Genomic DNA, 20,012 nt, shown 5'->3' with positions numbered 1-20,012 from the left:
ACTGTACCCCGACCATGATAAGCGATTGACTTTTGCTCTCACCTTTCTTGCCAGAATGGAGGTGGATGATGCTTGGCCGTGGAAAATCTTATGGGGAGATGAGGCCCACTTTTACCTGAATGGAACTGTCCATACACAGAACTGCCGAGTTTGGGATGACAAATCACCACATGCAGTCACAGCAATTCCCTTACATCCACCAAAGGTAACTGTTTGGTGTGGGTTCACAGCGGAATTTATCGTAGGTTCATTCTTCTATGAGAACATTACCCCGACAGGACCGGAAACCTGTTCTGTTACCGTAGAGAAATATCGCCACATGTTGAACAGCTTTGTCATTCCGGCACTTCAGCAAAGACAATGCCTGGGGGAAATCATTTTCATGCAAGATGGAGCCCCTCCACACGTTGCTGTACGGGTGCAACAGATGCTACGACAGAAATTCACAACAGAAAGAATCATTAGCCGCTACTTTCCAACTGCATGGCCACCCCGGTCGCCTGATCTTACCCCATGCGACTTCTGGCTATGGGGTTACCTTAAGTCCAATGTCTAAAAGGAGTGGTCCAGGACCTGGCTACGTTGAAGGATAACATATCACGAACTGTACGGGAGATTTCTGCAGACATGTTACTTTCAGCTGTTGTGCATACTGTGCACAGAATGCAATATGTGGTCCACAACAACGGCAGCCACATTGAACCTCATTTGAATGCAAAATAAAGGGTAATTTCCGTATTGATTTGCATTTCTTAACACTCTATTTTCTATTACACAACGCGAAATATTCCTCTAACGGTGACTTTTGGAACTAATTTTTTTTTTCGCGGAATCCTTTGTCCCCCGTCTTGTTTAATCTTCCTACAAAATGTGGCGTCATTCTCGCTAATAGATCGCGTTACAGAACACTGTGAGCACTGTCAGTTTAATTATGGCCACCCGTTATATTATATATATTTTACAGACATAAAGTAAGAAATTTAGAACTAATATTTTACAGAAGATTATAGAATTATACAACTAAAGTTATTGCATTTTTATTGCCTTTTTGCACAATCTATTTATGTGAACAATGATTTTATCTCGTGTTATAGTATTTGAAAAATAAATTTAGAACAAAATTAAAAGTAGATCCTAATTTACGGTTAAAACTAAGTGAAATAAAACCAGACAAAAAGAAATTGATCTTTCTTAAACAGGCCCAAATTTCGTACTAAAGTTTAAAGTTTTGTAACTAAAATTTTCATAATTAAAATGGTAACCAATTTTTAATCTGATATTTTTTACGTGTGCATACTTAATACAAATAGCCAATAAGTTGTACAAATGACAATATATGTATATATATATATATATTTCTATTGAGAAATTGAAAAATAATCATTGTAAAACGTAGTTCCTATAAACGTAGTGTAAACGCGAGTTCAACAAATTTTGAGAACTAAAAATTCAGTTCTCAGTTTTTAGTTCACAGCTGAATTCACAGTAGCACGAGTTTGCGTTTTAATTGCGCTTTTCATTGAGTTGCGTTTAACTTTCTCAGTAGTTTGAAGGTTAACTACGGATTGTGCTCTGCGATAGAGAAGAGCTGTGCAAGTATTTTTGTGGAAAGTTACATAACTGGTAAAATGTTTCTTTTGGGAAAATAAATTTTATTATCATCGGTTCTGTGTGCATTTAATCCATTACGAAACCGTATGGAAGCAAAAATATTTTAATGATTTTTTTCCCCTTGTAAGATACTTATAATTCTGCGCGATCAGCAAATATGCCAATTTTACATAATTTTTTTAGGTATCATTATTTAATGTAATTTTGTACTTTCAAGAAGAACGTATTTGACAAGCTTTGAACAGATTAAAATCTGTGATTTTCTTCAAATTCCTAAAGATATGTAAGAGTTTCAAAATGATCGTAATTTTCTGATTTGAATGATAGTTTCTTTTTTCATAACTATCTTATATATAAAGAACCTTGTTCTCAGTGTGTACTTGCATATAGTCCATTTTTATAGTATGTGCTTTTGCTGTCACAAATGAAATAAAAAATAATGTATAGACTTGATAAACTTTATTCACAATCGGTAACACATTTCTACAACACTATTGTTTGTTTCCTATGACGAAATTTGAACGATCTTTTGTTTTAGACTGCAAATCTGCTTATTGTTAACTCAATGATTTTGTTGCACAGAAAACATAAAAACTGAGTGAAATGAGAATTCAATGTATCATTTCAGGCAATATTAAATTTCTAGTACAGCTACTTAAGAAATACAATATTTTTGGTTAAGAAACCCCCCCCCCTTTTTAGGAAAAAATCGTTTATTCTTTATAAAATACTTTATTACATTTTTATTATTAACCTTCTTACATGCTTTGTTGCAAGACAGAAGGTATAAAAATAAAAATGTCCATTTGCATTTACACTGAACGCTCATTTCACGCAATGCAGTTGCGCTGAAGAAGAAAGCCAGCAAGTTAAAATACTTCAGTAGTTGATTAACAATTCAGAGTTTTGCAGTCTTAATATCTTCTTGTGATTAAAATTGAATTTTCAAGCTGCCTCACGGGGAAACACACGCACATACACACGGACAATGTAGTGATGTCTGTACAGTTACAGAAAATTTGTCTTCAGTTCATAGATGTAAACAAAACATTTTCCTGTTTTCTTGAGATTTTCTTCGCACCTTTTGCATTTCCAAGTAACATATGAAGCAATAAAAATGAAATCTTTCAAACAGGAACCTGAAACAAATAAATAAAACATTAACAATGTTTGTAATAACATAATGTTTACAAGAGACTAAAATGTGAACATTTCAATACGAACACGTTTTAAATTGCTTTAGAGATTAAGAGTACGTTAGTTTACTTAAATTGCTGTAACGTCATGATATTAAAGAATTTTCTCCTTTTAAATTTGAAGGTTTGTTTGTGTATTATGCTTGCATATTTAATTATATGCTGTGGCATTTATGTTTGAGTTTAATAACGAAGTGATAGTTAATTTAATTTTTTCCTTTCTGCCTCTTTTTGCAACAGGTTTACTCATTCCAGATTCTGAGCGTCAAGCATGTAGACTGCACTTATGGCAAGCATTGTAGGCACTTACGGCAAGCATGTAGATGGTAGTTATGTAGATTTTGAGTGACTATATAGTGCAGAATTTTACATAATTAACACGCATGTAAAGAAGTAAAGAGTAAATTAACACGCATGTAAGAAAACATGACCTGTTTCCGCTGCCCTGCCGATCGATGAAAAGACTATACTTGATAGTTGTAATTCTGTCGAGGTCTAGGAATCTCATAATCTCTGCCCAGGTTAGATTTAAACTGTAGAATTATATCCTTTCTGAAAGGAAGTTTTATGTTGAAACATCCAGATTTACTAGGAAGTTTATGGGTACTTACGTGTTTTCGTTACCACCTTAGTAGAAGTTGCCAAACTTTGAGTGTGTTTAGCTCTGGCAACCATGCTCATAACAATCCTTCATTCAACTAACGTCGCCATCTCTTTATTCCTACGGTTCCAATGATTTTTATTAACAAATCGAGATATTTTCTGCCTTAAACATAATTTAAAAATATGCGCTTGTAAAATTTTCCAGAAGTGGAAGAAACTGCGGCAAAATTTCTGCAAGGGTATAGAATTTTGCCGCAAAACCTGTAAAGGGAAGAACGAGAAGATACGTTCTGTAGATACACGGAGTGCGAGAGGAAACATTTTTAGAATTTAGAAATTCGTCGAGCAGAAAAATTTAGGGTTGGCGAAATTTTTAGAACTTACGGAAGGCATTCAAGATTATAATTTAGGGGTGACAAAAATTTTAGAAACTGGGGAGGCATCGGGCAGCAGAATCTAGGACCTGCGGAGATTGCTCGGAGCAGAAAAATGCCTAGCGCCCGTCCTGCCAGTATGCTTGTATTTTTTAGACATAATTACTTAAAATTTATTTAATGTGCTATTGGCATTGTTAATTAAGTCAATAGAAAAAAATTATATTCGTTTTTTAAAATCCTGGTTTTTAGAGCTTGCGTAAGCTTTACCTTAATAAAGATAAATCTTGAAATTCACAATTAATGAGATGGATGAGCTCGCCGATGCTTGCATAGTTGTTCTATGTTTGGATGTATGGATATAAGAAGCACCACAGTCATAATGCTATAAATACCTCTTCTATTGTTAGAGTGGGAACTTCGTAGATGGAATAACAGGTAACAAATTTCGTGAAATGTCAGTCTTGGCACAAAAAGTAATACATGACTGCATTTCTGGTTTACAAATTGAGATCTACATATACTCGCATAATTATTTTTTCTTTTGAGAAATCTAGGTGGCTCACAAGACAAGGCTTCCAAGACCACTTGAGGGCTGCGGACTGGTTTGTAAAACACTGTTCTACATCTGTATGATGGCATTGGATATTTAAAAATCTTTCTAATTTCACGATGAAGTAAAAGAATAATAATAAAACATTTGTTACAAATTCATGGAAGGGGAAAAAAGTATCTTATTTATTTCAAGATCTAAAAGCAATAAATTTAATAAAAAAGACGTAAAGTTCGAATTTAATATAAAAAGAAGCGTTTTCTTTCAGGAACTCCAGAAGCCTAGTTTGCGGATGTTGTTTCCTTCAGACCTTCCCAGTTTCTCAGGATATGATTTAGAAACTTTTGATTTAAGGTAGCAGTGTAAAATGTATGAAAAAATAGGAAAATATTCTGTGCAAAGAAAAATATTGTTGAATTTCTTAAGTCCTTTAAAATATATAATATTACATAACAATATTAGTGTGTCTTTACGTGCATTTTTTAAAGAGGAATCTTTATCATTAAGTCGTTTCTTCAAAAATACTAACATATATCCTGCATATTTCCTCTTACGATTTTCAAGCTACGCAATTAGTAAGAAAAGGGGATTCGCGAGTAAATACAGTATATACAAGGTGTACCATAAATGTTGCGACAAACTTCTAGGGGAGGTAGGGCACATCATAAGGATTAAGAATTGCATAGGATCCTATACCCGGAAATGTCAGGGGTAAGTGGTAGCAGAGGTAGAAGATGGGAAAGGAAACAAGAGAGTGATTAATTTTAAACATTTATTGGACATGAATACAAATGGTGTTTCGACAGCTTGGATGTTACAACAGATGCTCGAAGTTTTCACCATCAGACGCCAAACATGCCTAACGTCGGCGGACCACTGATTGCCGAACATGTTCAAACACACGGAGAGTTTCTTTGATTGTAGCAGCTGCGCAGGCGAGTCAAAGAATCTCTAAGGATCTAAGGAAATCCTTAGAGATTCTTTAGGCGAGTCTTGCCACGAGATCCATTTCAGTATCGTGATACACGATACTCTTGATGGTGCCCCACAAAAAGAAATCAAGGCTCAATAAATCCGCTCAGCGTGAAGGCCAGGGAACCGGTCCACCATGCCCAATCCATCGATGCGGTAATGATCTGTTCAAATGGCTACGAACTTCCTGTCCAAAATGAGCAGACGCTCCATTATGTTGGAACCACATGTTCACAAGCTCTTCGTTCGCATAGCGTTCCATGCTCTTCGTATAGTGCCTACCGCTCGAATGAGGCAATACTCATTTTCCACTAGAACTCTCCTGCAGACCCCCCTGGCGGCGTACAGTGATGTTTCTGGACATGGGGTCCTATGCAATTCTTAATCCTTATGATGAGCCCTAAGTTTCCCTAGAAGTTTGTCGTAACATTTACGGTACACCCTGCATATGTTATCGGCAGCGTATGAAAGCCAGAATTCTGCAGAATATCTAAGTGTTTTATAAAACGGCGAAAACCGACCGGCAATGTATAAAACGATTAATATTTCATACATTTCTTAGGCATCCTATAGAATGCCAATTGTCAACCGGAAAAGTACGAAATACAAGCACATCTTCGATTCATTTCGAATATTCATATATTTAATACATTCATACATAATGTTTACATAATACGTACATTTTAATACATTCATTCCATAACTACATACATTTCAGAGATTGTTTTCTTTAGTAAGAAAGGCATAAATTTTGTTTTTCACAACTTTAATTTTTCTTTACGTATTTTAAAAAAGTTTTTCAATGGCACTTCTTGAATATTTTTTCAAAATAAAATTTGTATTTCTGAGGAATGCACGTCTTTTAAATAATAACCTTATCACGACCTTTTACATACTTTGCCTAACTAGCATTTGTCATTCTGCAGGAAGCCTAGGTGAAAAGTATATAATAACTCTCATATGTCATATTTTGCCTAAAAACGCCAGGTATTCTATAAAATGCCGACGTTTCATACATTGCCGGCAATACATATATTAAAATAAATCACGAACTGTCTCTCATCTTTTTCATCACTGCCCGCAAACTTATCGTCACCACACCTCTAAATTTATGATCACCGTCATTTCCTTAACTGAGAAACAAAACCATGAAGAATCCAGAATTGAATTCTGTAATTTTCTTTCCAGAAAAATGCTAATGATAGAAATGAGTAACAAGCACCTTTTTTTTTTTTTTTTTTTTTTTTTTTTTTTTTTTGTATAAGGATTTTTTAGATTAGATACCTCAACGAAGAAACTTGCAGTTTAAGGGTCTTCAATGAATTGCCCCAGATAGTCAAAATTAGAAGTACTTACCGCTCTGAATCACAGATCCCCCTCCGTGAGGACATTGAGCGAGAATGTCGCAATGCTGTCTCCCAGTGAAGAGCTGAGTGCTCGGATGCTATATTGCCCAACGTCGGTGGCAGCACATTTCTCAATGGTCAAGGAGCATACTTTGCCAGATTTTGTAATTTTGTGGTGCGTGCTCTTCTCGTCCAGTACTTTGCCATCCTTTGTCCAGTTCACTGAAATCCACATATTACTTGAGAAAACATGAAATTCTCATTTGATTATAGCAAATATCGAAGATACTTTTACCAAAGCATATTATTTCCATTATAACTACTGAGATCTCTTATAAAAGCGATTCTCAACCAAGGGAAATTTAATAGCGTCGGGGGGGATGCGATCAATTTTTCATTTAGCTGTTAAGTATTTAGTGTTAGTTTATGAATATAGAAAGCTACTTTGGGTCAAGTTTTCGTATTTATTAAAATTTATATACTTTTTCGTTTAATTTATAGAAGACATTAAAAACAATCTAAATTTAAATAAATATATACGTATTTTTAAAGTTTTGTAAAGGAAAGGAAGATGATCGGCTAACAGTAGTGAAAGACAAGGGCGCTTTAACGAATAGGCCCGCTGGGCTCTTGCCCGGGGGACCACAGGATCATAAGGGATTCGTGCTAATCCATTTACGCTAATTCCATTCTAATCCATCCATGTCATTTCTGTGAGTGGTTATCGTCTCATCACAGTAGTTTGACCAGCGTTCCATAAAGCTGTTAAGGTAGTGTTGAAATGGATGCATAGGGTAAAAATGGTTGAGAAGCACTGCTAAAAAACCTATACTGCTGTGAAATGTTGAAGTAAATGAGACTGTTTCTACTTACTTTTCAGATACTGAGCTATTAATTTTATTATCTCTTAATTTAGTTCACTGATACTAATTCTTTTTAATGCTTCGGCATATTTTTATATACATCTACTTTACAATTAATAGTAATTTGAGGATAATACCTTTTTTTTAACAAGGTGTTCTTTAATAGCATTCTTTTATGAATGAATTGAAATTTCACACAACGTTTGGCCGCAAATTACGAGTTAAATTTTTAAATTTGCCTCATTATTTCAATTATTTGTTGCATTTAATATTGTCCATTCACATAAATTACAGACCATAGATTATACTTCTGATAACAAGAAATGTGTTGAGTAATGATGTTGTTTTCCTTCATTAAAAAATAATAAATTTTACAGATTGAAACATTTGCAGTTTATTTTATTTTATTAAAGAAAAAAAAATACTAAATCGTTTTTCAAAGCTTTTTAGTAGGATTAAAACTTTTGCAGTTTATTTTATTTTACTTATTTTAAAGAAAAGAAACAAGACGGATACTCATTCAAGTAATCTTATAGTTTCTTATTAGCTTTTTTAATATGAATTACACTTCCCCTCTATCAGAGTGGTATAAGACAATCTTGGATCATTTTGCAGATAGTTTTATGCATTAAAATTAAAAACAGCGAAGTGAGGTGATAACTTAAACTGCAATACTCCCTAGTAGAAGGGGGCTGCCATCTATGAGTTACATTTGTTAACTATATAACAAACTATTCCTTCCAGCTATTGATTACTTTTTCTAAAATTGCATATTGTATTTTTTAATATATAATTCTCTCTATCAGTTAAATTATACCCTATCATCATAAGATATAAAATTCGTAATGAAAGAACTGAGTATATACACTAAAAAGAACATAAGTAATAATAAATAAATAAATAAAATCGGCTTTGCATTAAAGTTAAATAGAGCAAACCGAGGTAAAAACTTAACCGGCGATCTACTTTCTAGAGCTGCCATCTATTAGTTACAGTATTAACTATGTAATAAATTAACCTCCCAAATATTCACATCTTTTTTAAATTACACATTGTATATTTTAATATATATAACTCTTTGTTAGTTTAATACACTCCTCATAAGATTCTTAGTGAATGAATTAAATATAGACAATAAAAAACGTAAATAATAATAACTAAATTAACAAAATCGGCTTTTTATAAGGTATGAATATTATATTTTTTGGCTTGATTGAATATATAAATACTTTTTAATTATTCAGACTAATTGAAATATTCGAACATTTAAATCAGTACAGTTGACAAGTTTTAGGTATCCATTCATAAAAGAAGCGATTAAAAATTCTTAAATTAATGATAATAATTAGATTAATGATTAGTTTAAGAATAATAGTAACCTTTATCTGCATCCTTCTCTAATTCAGCTGAGAAAGTTACTGGCTGATTTTCGTGAACTGTTTGAGATTCAGGGAATTTCTTGAATCCTGGTCCTTTAAGAGGTTCATTAGGAACTAGAGGGAAATAAAACAGTACATGAATTTTGCTTTTAATGGCAAATGAACATTTTACATTGAAATAAATTACATACAGAGGCAGACCTACAGCTACCAAGGCCCGGGGCGAAAATCTCCCTGGAACCCTCTTTATTGGAATGACCACCATAGAAAATGCCAATATAAATATATAATTAACTTACATTTAATTAAAATTAAAAAGTTAAAAGGATTTAGAAAACAAACAAATCTTAAGATAGAGACAGAAAAGCTTATTAATCCGTCATTTTTGATGATTTAAGAAAGTGTCTTTAACTTTGCTGTCAATAAAAAACAACTATATTTTTTTTTTTTTTTTTTTTTTTTTGCGAGTCTTGACATCTGCAAAATTTTTTATTGTTTCTTCAAAATTAATGCTTTCAGCTATTGTATTTTGAATGGAAAAAATTGCCAAACCATTAGGTCTTACTTGGCTCACTGTTGATCGAAGATAGCTTTTAATCAATTTTCTAAAGCCTTTTGCAAGTGCTAAATATAAGTTAATGATTAATTCTTGATGTCCATTTCCTGAGTAAACTCTAACATTTTCAATACACACCACTTTTTAGCTTCATCCTTTTTTATGTTCCTACATATGGGTACTTATACCTTAACATTTAAGGTCCTTAGGAGGCCTTCCCATTAACAAAGGCCCAGGGCAGTCTGCCCCCCGCAAGCCCCTCGGTATGGCCCTGTTTTCAAAATTTTTAACACAGATATTTTGAAACTCACTTTATTAGGGATAGTTTATCGGATTAATTTATCTAATATTAAATATATATTTTAATTTTTTTATATAAAACATGATTAATTCGAAAATACACTGAAATTTTGGTATAAAATATATTCACTTCAGGGTATATTTCGACGAATGAAATTTTAGAATATATGGTTATTCATTTCATTCATTACCATACGAAATTTGGCTTCAAGAATCAATACCTAATCACAAACTTCTTCAGAAATTGGCAAAATTTATTCATATTAAAATCAGAGCTGTTGGTGAATTTTTTGATAGTTTAAATATATGCTTTGACTAATATGAAAAATACTTAATTCATGAAACAAAATTTATTAAAGAAATTTAAATTTTCATTCGGTTGAAATTGTGAAAAGTAAAGTAACGAAAGTAAATACAAAAATTTGACAGTTCAGTACTAAAATGAAAAATGATAAACCAACCTAAAACGACTAGAGTACAACTGCTGAAAGCTTCTCCAGCGTCATTAAACACCTCGCAGGTATATATTCCTGCATCTTCAGGGAATATTTCAGGTATCACTAATTTGTAATCATTGCCCTCTGTTTGATATACAAAATCTTTGCTATTTTTGATTTCTTTATCGTTGTGGAGCCATACAACATCGAACGGAGATTCACCTAATAAATAAAAAGAGAAGTTTCTTAATTTTTGTTCATATTACTTAAAAAGACACACAAAAATATGAGATTTTTTTTCTCATTATTTTTAATAGAATTGTGAGTAACAGAAATACTAGCAATGAACAGTCGTTGCCTTATAAATAACCGTTACTACACTACAATTTTAAGCACTAGTAGTGCCATCTATTGTTGAGTGTGTAAACTAACATAATACTTGAGAATATTTTAACAGCGGTTAAGTGTAGGTTCATTACAACTTGTTTGAAGAAAATTTGTTTCTTATTACTTATATTATATATATATCATTCTTATCACCCAAAATATTGAAAAAGTAAGTTTAAATTTGAGTAATTTAGCATTCTTTTCCTGCACTGGTGGTTGGTTAATCTTGCAGCCATTTGCTCGAGGACTACATGGAGAAAAACAGGATGACTTCATTCCTGGACTTTAAAAGTGTTTTTCCTTTCACAGTTTAATAATAATAATTCTTCAGTTTATTTTTCTCAAAAAAATCCCTGCGTGTGAAACCGGTAGAAAAAGAATTTCTACCAAAAAAAAAAAAAAAAAAAAAAAAAAAAGGGTAGTTTAAGTCCACTTTAATTAAATCTAAGTTGAAGAAAGAACTTTGACAAACGATGTAGATTTCTGATTTAATATGTTTGGTACATGTAGTAGCTTATTTATACAAATTTACTTACATTGTAAACAATGTTAAGATTTAACTAAAAAAAAAAAATAACACTGATTGACTTACATTTTACAGTGCATGAAAGTGTTGTTGGATCACCATCTTTGACAATGACGCTAGACACGTGCTTTGTGATCCTTGGAGGTTTGCCAGCTCCACCCTTGGCAGGTTTTTTCTTTTCCATAGCTGGAAAAAATATTCACATTTTATAAAAATTTGAATACTTTTGAATTTTACGTATTTAACTGTCTGATTTTCTTCATAAAATTTTGTAGCAATTTTTTATATATTCTGTAATGTAAGATACATGTACTAAACTGGCGTCTAATGTATCAGCTTAAGAATTTTAAAAGATATTTTTGCATGGAATATTTGTAATATCAAAAAGAAATTTTAAAACATAACTGGATTACTAAAAAGAGGAAATAGCCAAGATAAATTAAATATTTAATTATTAAATTAGACGTAAGATGGTATACATTATAATGTATTAGTTTCGCAAATAGCTTTATGAAAAAGAGGAAAAATACTACGTTTTGAATACACATAAATCCTAATCTTAAATGGCTTGAAATACCTTTACAGTTTGAACAAATTTGCTTTTTTAGAAAGTTAAAAAATTACTACGATTCATTCTTTATGTATTCATTATCTCCATGAGCACAGAACAGCGGAACATTAAAAAATAATTAATTAATTCAACTATTCAGAATTTTACCTATACGTCAAAGATAATCGTTCGCGAAATACCAAACATTCCACACTTATTAGATAGATTTAATTCTTAATCATTCATGCTAGTCCTTCCCATAAGTGTCAGCTCAAATATTTGTAGCAGCTTGTAGCTGATAGCTAAATAACAACTAAAATGTTCTTCATATAAGTTTGCTCTAGAAAACCTTATTTATCGTGGTAATTAAAGATAAAATCACGACAAAAGTTATAACAGATATGTTTCGACACATAGGTTTCTTCTTTTTGGTAGAGGTGGTGTATTTAATTATGGCAAAGCACACGAGGGCTATCTGCCTAAGGGGAGGGATGCCTTTCGTGGAGGACTTTCTAAGGGAAACTGGCTCGTATACACGTTACACACGGGGAAAACCACGAAAACGCCCATGCAGCCAGCCCGTTCGCGGGATTCGAACCTCGGACCGAACTACCAGTGTTCAGCGACTTTACCGCTCGGCCGCTGGTGGGCCTTTTTGGTAGAGGTATTTTGATATACAATATATCCTCGGGTATTCCGCCCTAGCTTTTTAGCGCTAGGTTCTGAAAATTAAAAAAATATTCGCATAATTTTCTCCATCCTCTACTGTGAATAGTTTTCTCTTCTGAGAGCTAGTTTATTGGTAAATTTTATTATTCTCTTGTTAGTTTTTATTTTTATTCAATGCACACAATTAGTATTATCATTTCATCCATTTATTTCCCCTTCCGTTTATTATTTGAAACATATTCTGTGCGGATTCTTCAGTAAGATATCCGGATGTGGCAGGTACTTGCACACTAATGAACCTTTCCAAAGAAGCGACTTTACCTTACTTTTATTATTTATATTCAGCTTATTGTAGTCATATTGACTACTGATATTTTCGATCTTTCGAATTCCGGGTCTTTTGTTCGCTTTCCTTCTCCTTCGTTCCCCTGATATCTCTTAGAAACTGCAGTCAAAACTCATTTATAAAGGTACCTCGGGATTTACAAGAAAACTGAGCCAGATACATCATGCTTTATCGGGTCCGTTACCGTCAGATATCAGTTCAATATCTGTCATATATTGTAATATTAGTATTAATACGTATTCTTATTGCAAAGTGGAAAATTATGTATATTTGCTTCTTGTAATAGCTAATAATAGTTGATTATTCATCATAACTGTGCTCAACTAAAATTTTTATTTTGAGATGACCAGTTGGTTAAAAAAACAATTCTAAACTAAATTGAAACAACTAAAACGTTAAACTCTTTCCCCTGTTTTAGAATTACAATAAATAAGCAATTTTTACTTTACAATAAAGTTTAAATTTCAAATATGGTACATGAAACGAGATTAAAAATTGTTCACAGTGAATCATAAACTGTTATAGATTATCATGATTAGTACGTAACTTAATATTTCCTAAGTATTTAAAATTATTTGCAATGAGATTTGGTGTAGCATTTATAATTTTTTCATATTTATATATAGTTTTTAAGCTTTCATTTTAAAACCAAATTTTATTAATTTTCATGTGATATGATTATCATATTCAATTTTAGATACATCGGGTACTTAGGATTATTTTCTTTTTAAAATTCATTATTTTCTCATATTTAATTTCTTTTTATTTAGAATGCGTATAACATTAAGTTACAATCAAAATAAGGTTGGAAAAAATTACCTTAAATTTCAAATACGGTACATGAAACGAGATTAAAAATTGTTCACAATGAACTATAAACTGTTATAGATTATCATAATTAGTACGTAAATTAATATTTTTGATTACTCATAACTGATTTCGAATTAAAATTGTCAGTTAATTGTTGAGTAGAAAATCTATCAGCTGAAATAGGGAAATTTCATTTCTAAAATGTTTCATTCGAAAAGCATCACATAAAGTCGCAGAAAGCTAACTTACGAAGAATAGTTAATTTTCCAGTGGTGGAAACAGAGCCTAACGAATTGGTCGCTTTGCAGACATAAACACCTTCATCTTCTGGAAACACTTCACCAATGCTTAGAGTCGCTACTTTGTTTTTATATTTCAAGTCAATGATGTCTGACGAATGGAGTTGCTGCAAATGTAAAAGAAGATTTATTTAGTTTTGAAAACGTGTCTGATATGAAGAAAAACAAGCCAATATTACATTTCAAATTAGACAAAAATGAATGTTAGATTTATTTAGATTTATTATTTATCTACTGATTTATAGTCTATAAATTATATTAACTCTGGAGGATATATGTTAACTCATTTGTGGAAATATAAAGCTACAAAGATCAACATAATGATAATGCCATTAAATGCAAAGAATTAATTAAAGATTTTAAAGTTATTTGTGTAATTAAATGTTTCTTTTAGTGATATTGCTCATGAACAAATTTTAAGCTTCTAGGAAAAGATAACTTCCCATAACAAAAAATCGTAATAATATTAAACACATTAATTATATACGCATATGATCAAACTACGGTACGCTTTAATTTGTTAAAAACACTGATTTTAGGCATGTAATTTTGATTAAAAAGTTCGGTTTCGATAATGGCAAAGCAGTTGAACGCCATCTGCCCTAGGAAAGGGATGCCTTCGTGAAGGACTTTTGAGGAGAAACCGGCCTCGTATGTACGTGTATATTGGGGAGGGCTACGAAGGCGCCCATGCAGCGACTCTATCATGCCGACCGAGCTACCAGCGTTCAGCGACTTTACCGCTCGGCCGCTGACGGGCCGAAAAAAGTCCTCAAACATAGGATTTTTTTAAAGCAGTTTTAATATTACTTTGGCAAAACTCAGTAAATATAAAATAGAAATTTTAATACGGCTTTTACAGAACAAAAAATTTCAATGAATGAAGTATTAGATGAATTTTAAACGTTTAATATGGCGTTTACAAAACAAAAACAACAAAAAAATTCAGTCAGTAAAATATTAGTTACAGTTCAATAAGTTAAATATACACGTTCTATTTTCGTGTGCAAAATTCGAAGAAACATACATAGTTTATTAAAAAGTCAAGTTCCATGTGTCTAGTTACAATTCAATAATGAAATTGACTGAACCAATATAGAAATGTATTAATTAACAAATACTAATCATATTTATAATAATTAACAAAATTTTAAAAATGTTACTAATTATCATTAATAATTAATATAGCTGTATAATTACTATATTAATATAGTAATAGTATTACTAATTATCATTAATAATTATATGTTAGTATTAATATGATACTAATGATCAAAATATTAATTATTAATTATATATGTCTACACTAATTAACAAAATGCAAGCAAATACTAATTATAAAAATGCAAGCAAAGGCCATTACATTTTTAGTTGATGCTGCCTAAATAAGACTGAAAAACTAGAGAACTTTTATTGCTTAATAGGTACTGAAGATTGATCCAAGTCCGTCAGATCGTTTTTGAATATAATCGCGAGTTTTGAATATAAAAGTACGAAGTTTTTCATACTGGTTAATTAAAACATTTATTCGTTTTATTGGTTAATTAAAGGATTTTATTGTGAGCATACAAACATTTAAATTTATCTTTATAAAATCCTTCAATTTTGAATACTGAAATTATCTTTATAACTTCCTTTATATCTTTATAACTTATTTTGAGAAATTTCATAAATGTAATTAGATGTCTGAAGTCGACAACAGAATGTCTGTAATCATTTTTATATAACGTTCTATATATCTGATTATCTCAATGAATTCAGCTGTTATAAAATCAAGCAAAATTTAATATTAGATTAACTATATTAGATTTAAAAATATGATATTTCCTAAAAACATACGAAACATTTATCTCTTCCTTAATGAATAAAACCTCCTGTCAAATTCTTAATTTAGGAAAGAGATCAGTATGAAATTGCCTAGAAATGCATAAAGTGCTTTCGTCCGAAATCAGCGCCTTGCATAAAATTGACTTTTGTCTATTTTCAAAGTTGTCGTGCTTCTTTACTCAGGCAGTATGAATTTGTTGAAAGTATATTTTAGAAATAAAAATAATGTTTTAAATAAAAAATAGCCATTCTCCGAGAAATGCTCCCCTCCCCTTTTTATACATATTGTATAAAACCTGAATTATAAGTTTACAATACTGTAATTCAACTCCGTGAGTCAATGCGGCTATGAGATAAGTGTCTCTCAAATAATTTGCTAAGAGGAGTGAATTATTTGTGAGAATATTATATTTGAGTAACGTATGATTTTTCAGTTAATCAAAGATATATTTAAATTATTCATGACAACAATACATTTTTAATGTCCGACTCACATTTGTTTCGGAAAAGTGAAAAAATTATTAGATTCTAAAGAACCGTTAAACCTGAAAACCAAAGGAGTATTAGGTGAAGAGGAGTATTTAAAAGGAATTAGACTATTAGATGAGTTAAGGCATTAAAAAAAGTCCGATGAAAAACCATAATTTTTTTATAACAATACCTGACATGACTACCGTATATTTCATTAGAAAACAAACCTAAGGTGAATAAGATAGTTTGAATGTTTTATCATATTGCTACATTTAATTTATAAAGAAGCTTGGTATTCTTGTCAATAATTCAGTCATACTTACTTTTATGAAAATTTATAATACTTTATCATATAGTAACGTTTGATATAATTCAACATATATTTCTGTTCTATTCAATATACACATTTATGCATTTCTATTATTATTTATCACATATTTCTATTATAAAAAATTCTAAAGTAAAAATGCTTAAATAGCATAACATTTTGCTGTATTACTCGTACATTAGAAAGATGCACGTCATTCTTGTTAATAATTTTAAGGTTTCCTTATTAATCTTTATGAAGAATTTTTTAAATGTTAAAAATTACATTTTTATATCATACATATAAAATTATTTGCATAATGAGTGATTTTTGAAGAACACAATATGAAAGTAAATATTTTACAACAATATTGTCGAAATAAAACCCTTGTAAAACGGTTGCAAGGATTCTTTCCACCATTATGCATGCTCCTGTAAAAAGTTTTTATGGATCGAAATCATTTATTAAAAATTATTACTGATTATTTCAGTGAGAATCCATCACCAGTTAATAACTCTCAGTGAAACATTTTTATTGTCGTGCAAGTAATTAAAAGAATATTTAGCTTCGATACTACTCGACTAATTGACGATGCTATACTCAGTATTCTTCAAATTTTCTTTGCGAAATATTTCACTTAAAATATATTTAAAATCTTAAAAAAGAACCCATTCATTACCTCATCATTTTTGAACCATTCAATCTGGGGGTCGGGATCACCAGTGACAACACATTTCAGGGTCAGAGGATCACCATCTTTGATCTTGAGGTCAGTCAAACCTTCTTTGAAAGCAGGAGCAGTCATCGTTGTATCATCTGGAACTGTAAAAATTTTGTGTAAAAATTAAATTATTCAACCAACAGATTAAGGACTGAAAAGTCTGTATAACTAACAATAAATTTCAACTAATGTTTTTTATATAATTCTGAGCGGAAAAAATATAATATATCTTTACATGAATATTCATACTAAGCTTCTCAATATATTTTTGTTATTTATTTCGAGGTTGTTAAACGAAAAGGCTGTGACCAGGGGACGGCTTACATTTGGTAGTTAAGATGCAGCTTTCTTGTGGATAACCATAAATAGTGATGCTCAAAAATAAAGAGAACTAATACACTCGTGGTAAATGCACTTTACTTTCTAAATTATAGAATAAATTATTCTTTTTTTAAGCGCTTGTGCATAGACCTGCCGTATGGGATTAATGTTAAGGAATTTGGCTGCTACTGCCTTGGGCTCGGGCTGGAATTTTGGAGAAGGCATGGATTTTTGCATATGATGTCCTTGCGGCATGGAGGCTCTTAAAATATAATCCAAATGTAGCAACAAGTCCTCTGGAGAAGTTGATGAAAAGAGAAGTAAAGAGAAAAAATAACAGTACTTGGCAGAAGAAATAAATATTGTTAAGTTTCCGTTATTTTTCCAGTAATTAAAGTACTTGAGCCTACTCCTTTTTTTTTAATCTCTTTTTTTAATACAAGACTTTAAACCACTCCAAAAGTAAGTAAATTTGCAGCTAACGAAAAAGCAAAATGATACTTGTTTCGTTGTTTTCACAGCTGTAATTATCGTTGTTATTATTGGTACTTGTCAATTGTCATTTTTGTCAATAATCTTAACGATAAATTTAATTAAATTAATCCTAAAAAGGAATTATATGTCCGAAGTGAAATCTGTGAATAGAGATTTTTCCCGAGTTTGGAGTACGCACTTGAGTAGTTTTAAACAGTTACTTTTCTGTAAGCGTGTGCAATATTAGAATTTTCATTTAGATTTTAATCACAAGGTAGATAAATTTTAGTTGAAATTGTATACTTTTCGCTTTTTTAAAATTAAATTTTGAATTTACTTGAACGAAAACTTGCTTATGACAACATAAAATCAGGGTAAGTTGTTAACTTTAAATTAAAGGGTAGCTGAAGCTACACTTATCGTTTTCAGTCGATGTAATATTGTCACTAAAAATCAAATGCCAGTACTATTTATCAAGTGTATAAATATATAAAAATATACAGAAATCTTAATAAGACCTCTTCAAAAATTAGCAGAATATATACATATATATATATAGGGAGAGAGAGATAGGTAGAAATAGAACATAGAATTAGATTAATTAGAAGCAAAGTATTCAAACTTGAACCAATGGAAACATGTTCACTTCTACGAATTTTGACTTTTTCTCAGATTCTTATTTTGCTAAAGTAAAATTCGTAAAACGTTATAACGTACTCTCCAGCTCCCTAGTCGACGTCCTCGATCTGACAGGGCTTTCTCCTTCTGTGGTTGTTTTTTTCCCGTATGGTTTTTGCACTCTCTTCGTACTGGGCGGGGAGGACCGAGATGGAGAGGCACGGGGTGCAGGAGAAGGAGAAAGTCTGGAACCGTACGTGCTAGATGATAAGTAATCACTTTTCTTGGTCGCTGATGAGCTACTGTAAGACGATGACTGTGCTTGTCGTCTAAAGAATTAGAAACAAAATTCTAGTTAAATTAATTAGCCTAAATTCCCCTGACTTAAAGAATTATAAACTGTGAATACATTTATAAAAATAGCTTTAATAAATATATATGCAAAATTTAATATTTGAAAAAGTCTAGTTAAAAGCTAATACATTTTATTTGTATTTGTAACAATGCATTTTATTTCCATTATTTAAATATATTAAATAAATTCTTTTAAAAATTATACAACATGGGAAATGAAGAAGTAGAAACTTCAAAAGGAAAATGATATTAATGCCATTTTCAAAAGTTTAAGTGACATGCATAAATTTATTCTCCCACACGTTACAGCAGAGGTTCCAAACCAAGCAGAATTTTATACTTTCATGTAGGGACGGAATGCAGTCGGCCTTTCATATTCCAGTTTTGGTCTTTATCAATATTTTCTATATTTTTCTTGTTTAATTATAAGCTTTTATTTACTTCACACATGGTGTTTCACTGTGAGTAGAATTTTGTTACCCATTTTTAACCTACTTCCTGATAAGCTATTGAGTTTACATTTTATACACACAAATTTTGCATGTCTATGAGATGCAATGCCAGGAAGCTATTTTTTCAAAACTCGATTTAGATTTTTTTATTTAATGCTTAAACGGTTTTTCGTACATACCTATCTTTAACGCATAAACGGAAAATTTCAGTATCTTGCGTTTTTCAGCATCGAATACAGTAGGGGGGACTTTTCACTGAAACTTGTACGAAAATTGTAATTTAAATTGTAATTCAAATTGTAATTTAATTTGTATGAAGATTGAACTTTTGGAGAATTTTAAAATCGAATTAAAGTGAAAAATATTTTTCACTGAAACTTGCATGAAAATTGTACTTTAAATGTATAAAAAATTAATTTTTGGCGAATTTTAGAAAATCGTCCAGTTTTTTCGACTACTTAACATTCATGATTTTACTTTCAACATATGAAAATGTATTCTATAAAAAGTTTTGAAATTTTCACAGTGTATAATATAAATTTTCATGCCTTCTTTTACGCCATCTTTTAAAACAAAAACGATAAAAAAATATTAATTGAGCAATTTTCTATATATTTTTTTTAAAAAAATGTGTCGCAGTTTGAACCAAGCGGAAGAAAAAAAAAAAAACGTTTTCTGAAGGAAAAAATA

General features: G+C 31.1%; 1 protein-coding gene across 8 annotated transcripts in view; it reads right to left on the bottom strand.

Annotated features, from left to right (window-relative positions):
• Positions 1-2,055: 2,055 nt before the first annotated feature.
• LOC118198052 (twitchin-like) overlaps positions 2,056-20,012 on the bottom strand; it is a 480,648-nt gene continuing 462,691 nt past the window's right edge. For all 8 annotated transcript variants that reach the window (XM_085825414.1, XM_085825418.1, XM_085825417.1 and 5 more), the window contains 8 exons: positions 18,616-18,845; positions 17,062-17,204; positions 13,728-13,884; positions 11,170-11,289; positions 10,215-10,412; positions 8,898-9,011; positions 6,666-6,877; positions 2,056-2,750 (listed from right to left, as the gene is read on the bottom strand). In XM_085825414.1, coding sequence (XP_085681540.1) covers positions 6,675-6,877; positions 8,898-9,011; positions 10,215-10,412; positions 11,170-11,289; positions 13,728-13,884; positions 17,062-17,204; positions 18,616-18,845 — 1,165 coding nt within the window. In that variant the 3' untranslated portion in view covers positions 2,056-2,750; positions 6,666-6,674. The remainder of the gene's footprint in view (positions 2,751-6,665; positions 6,878-8,897; positions 9,012-10,214; positions 10,413-11,169; positions 11,290-13,727; positions 13,885-17,061; positions 17,205-18,615; positions 18,846-20,012) is intronic.

The sequence above is a fragment of the Stegodyphus dumicola genome, chromosome 10, assembly GCF_044657685.1.
Source record: "Stegodyphus dumicola isolate Sdum_Otavi_A_Nest chromosome 10, ASM4465768v1".
Classification (NCBI taxonomy): domain Eukaryota; kingdom Metazoa; phylum Arthropoda; class Arachnida; order Araneae; family Eresidae; genus Stegodyphus; species Stegodyphus dumicola.
The sequence above is the reverse complement of the archived record's forward strand: the minus strand, read 5'-3'. Positions and strand labels throughout refer to the sequence as shown.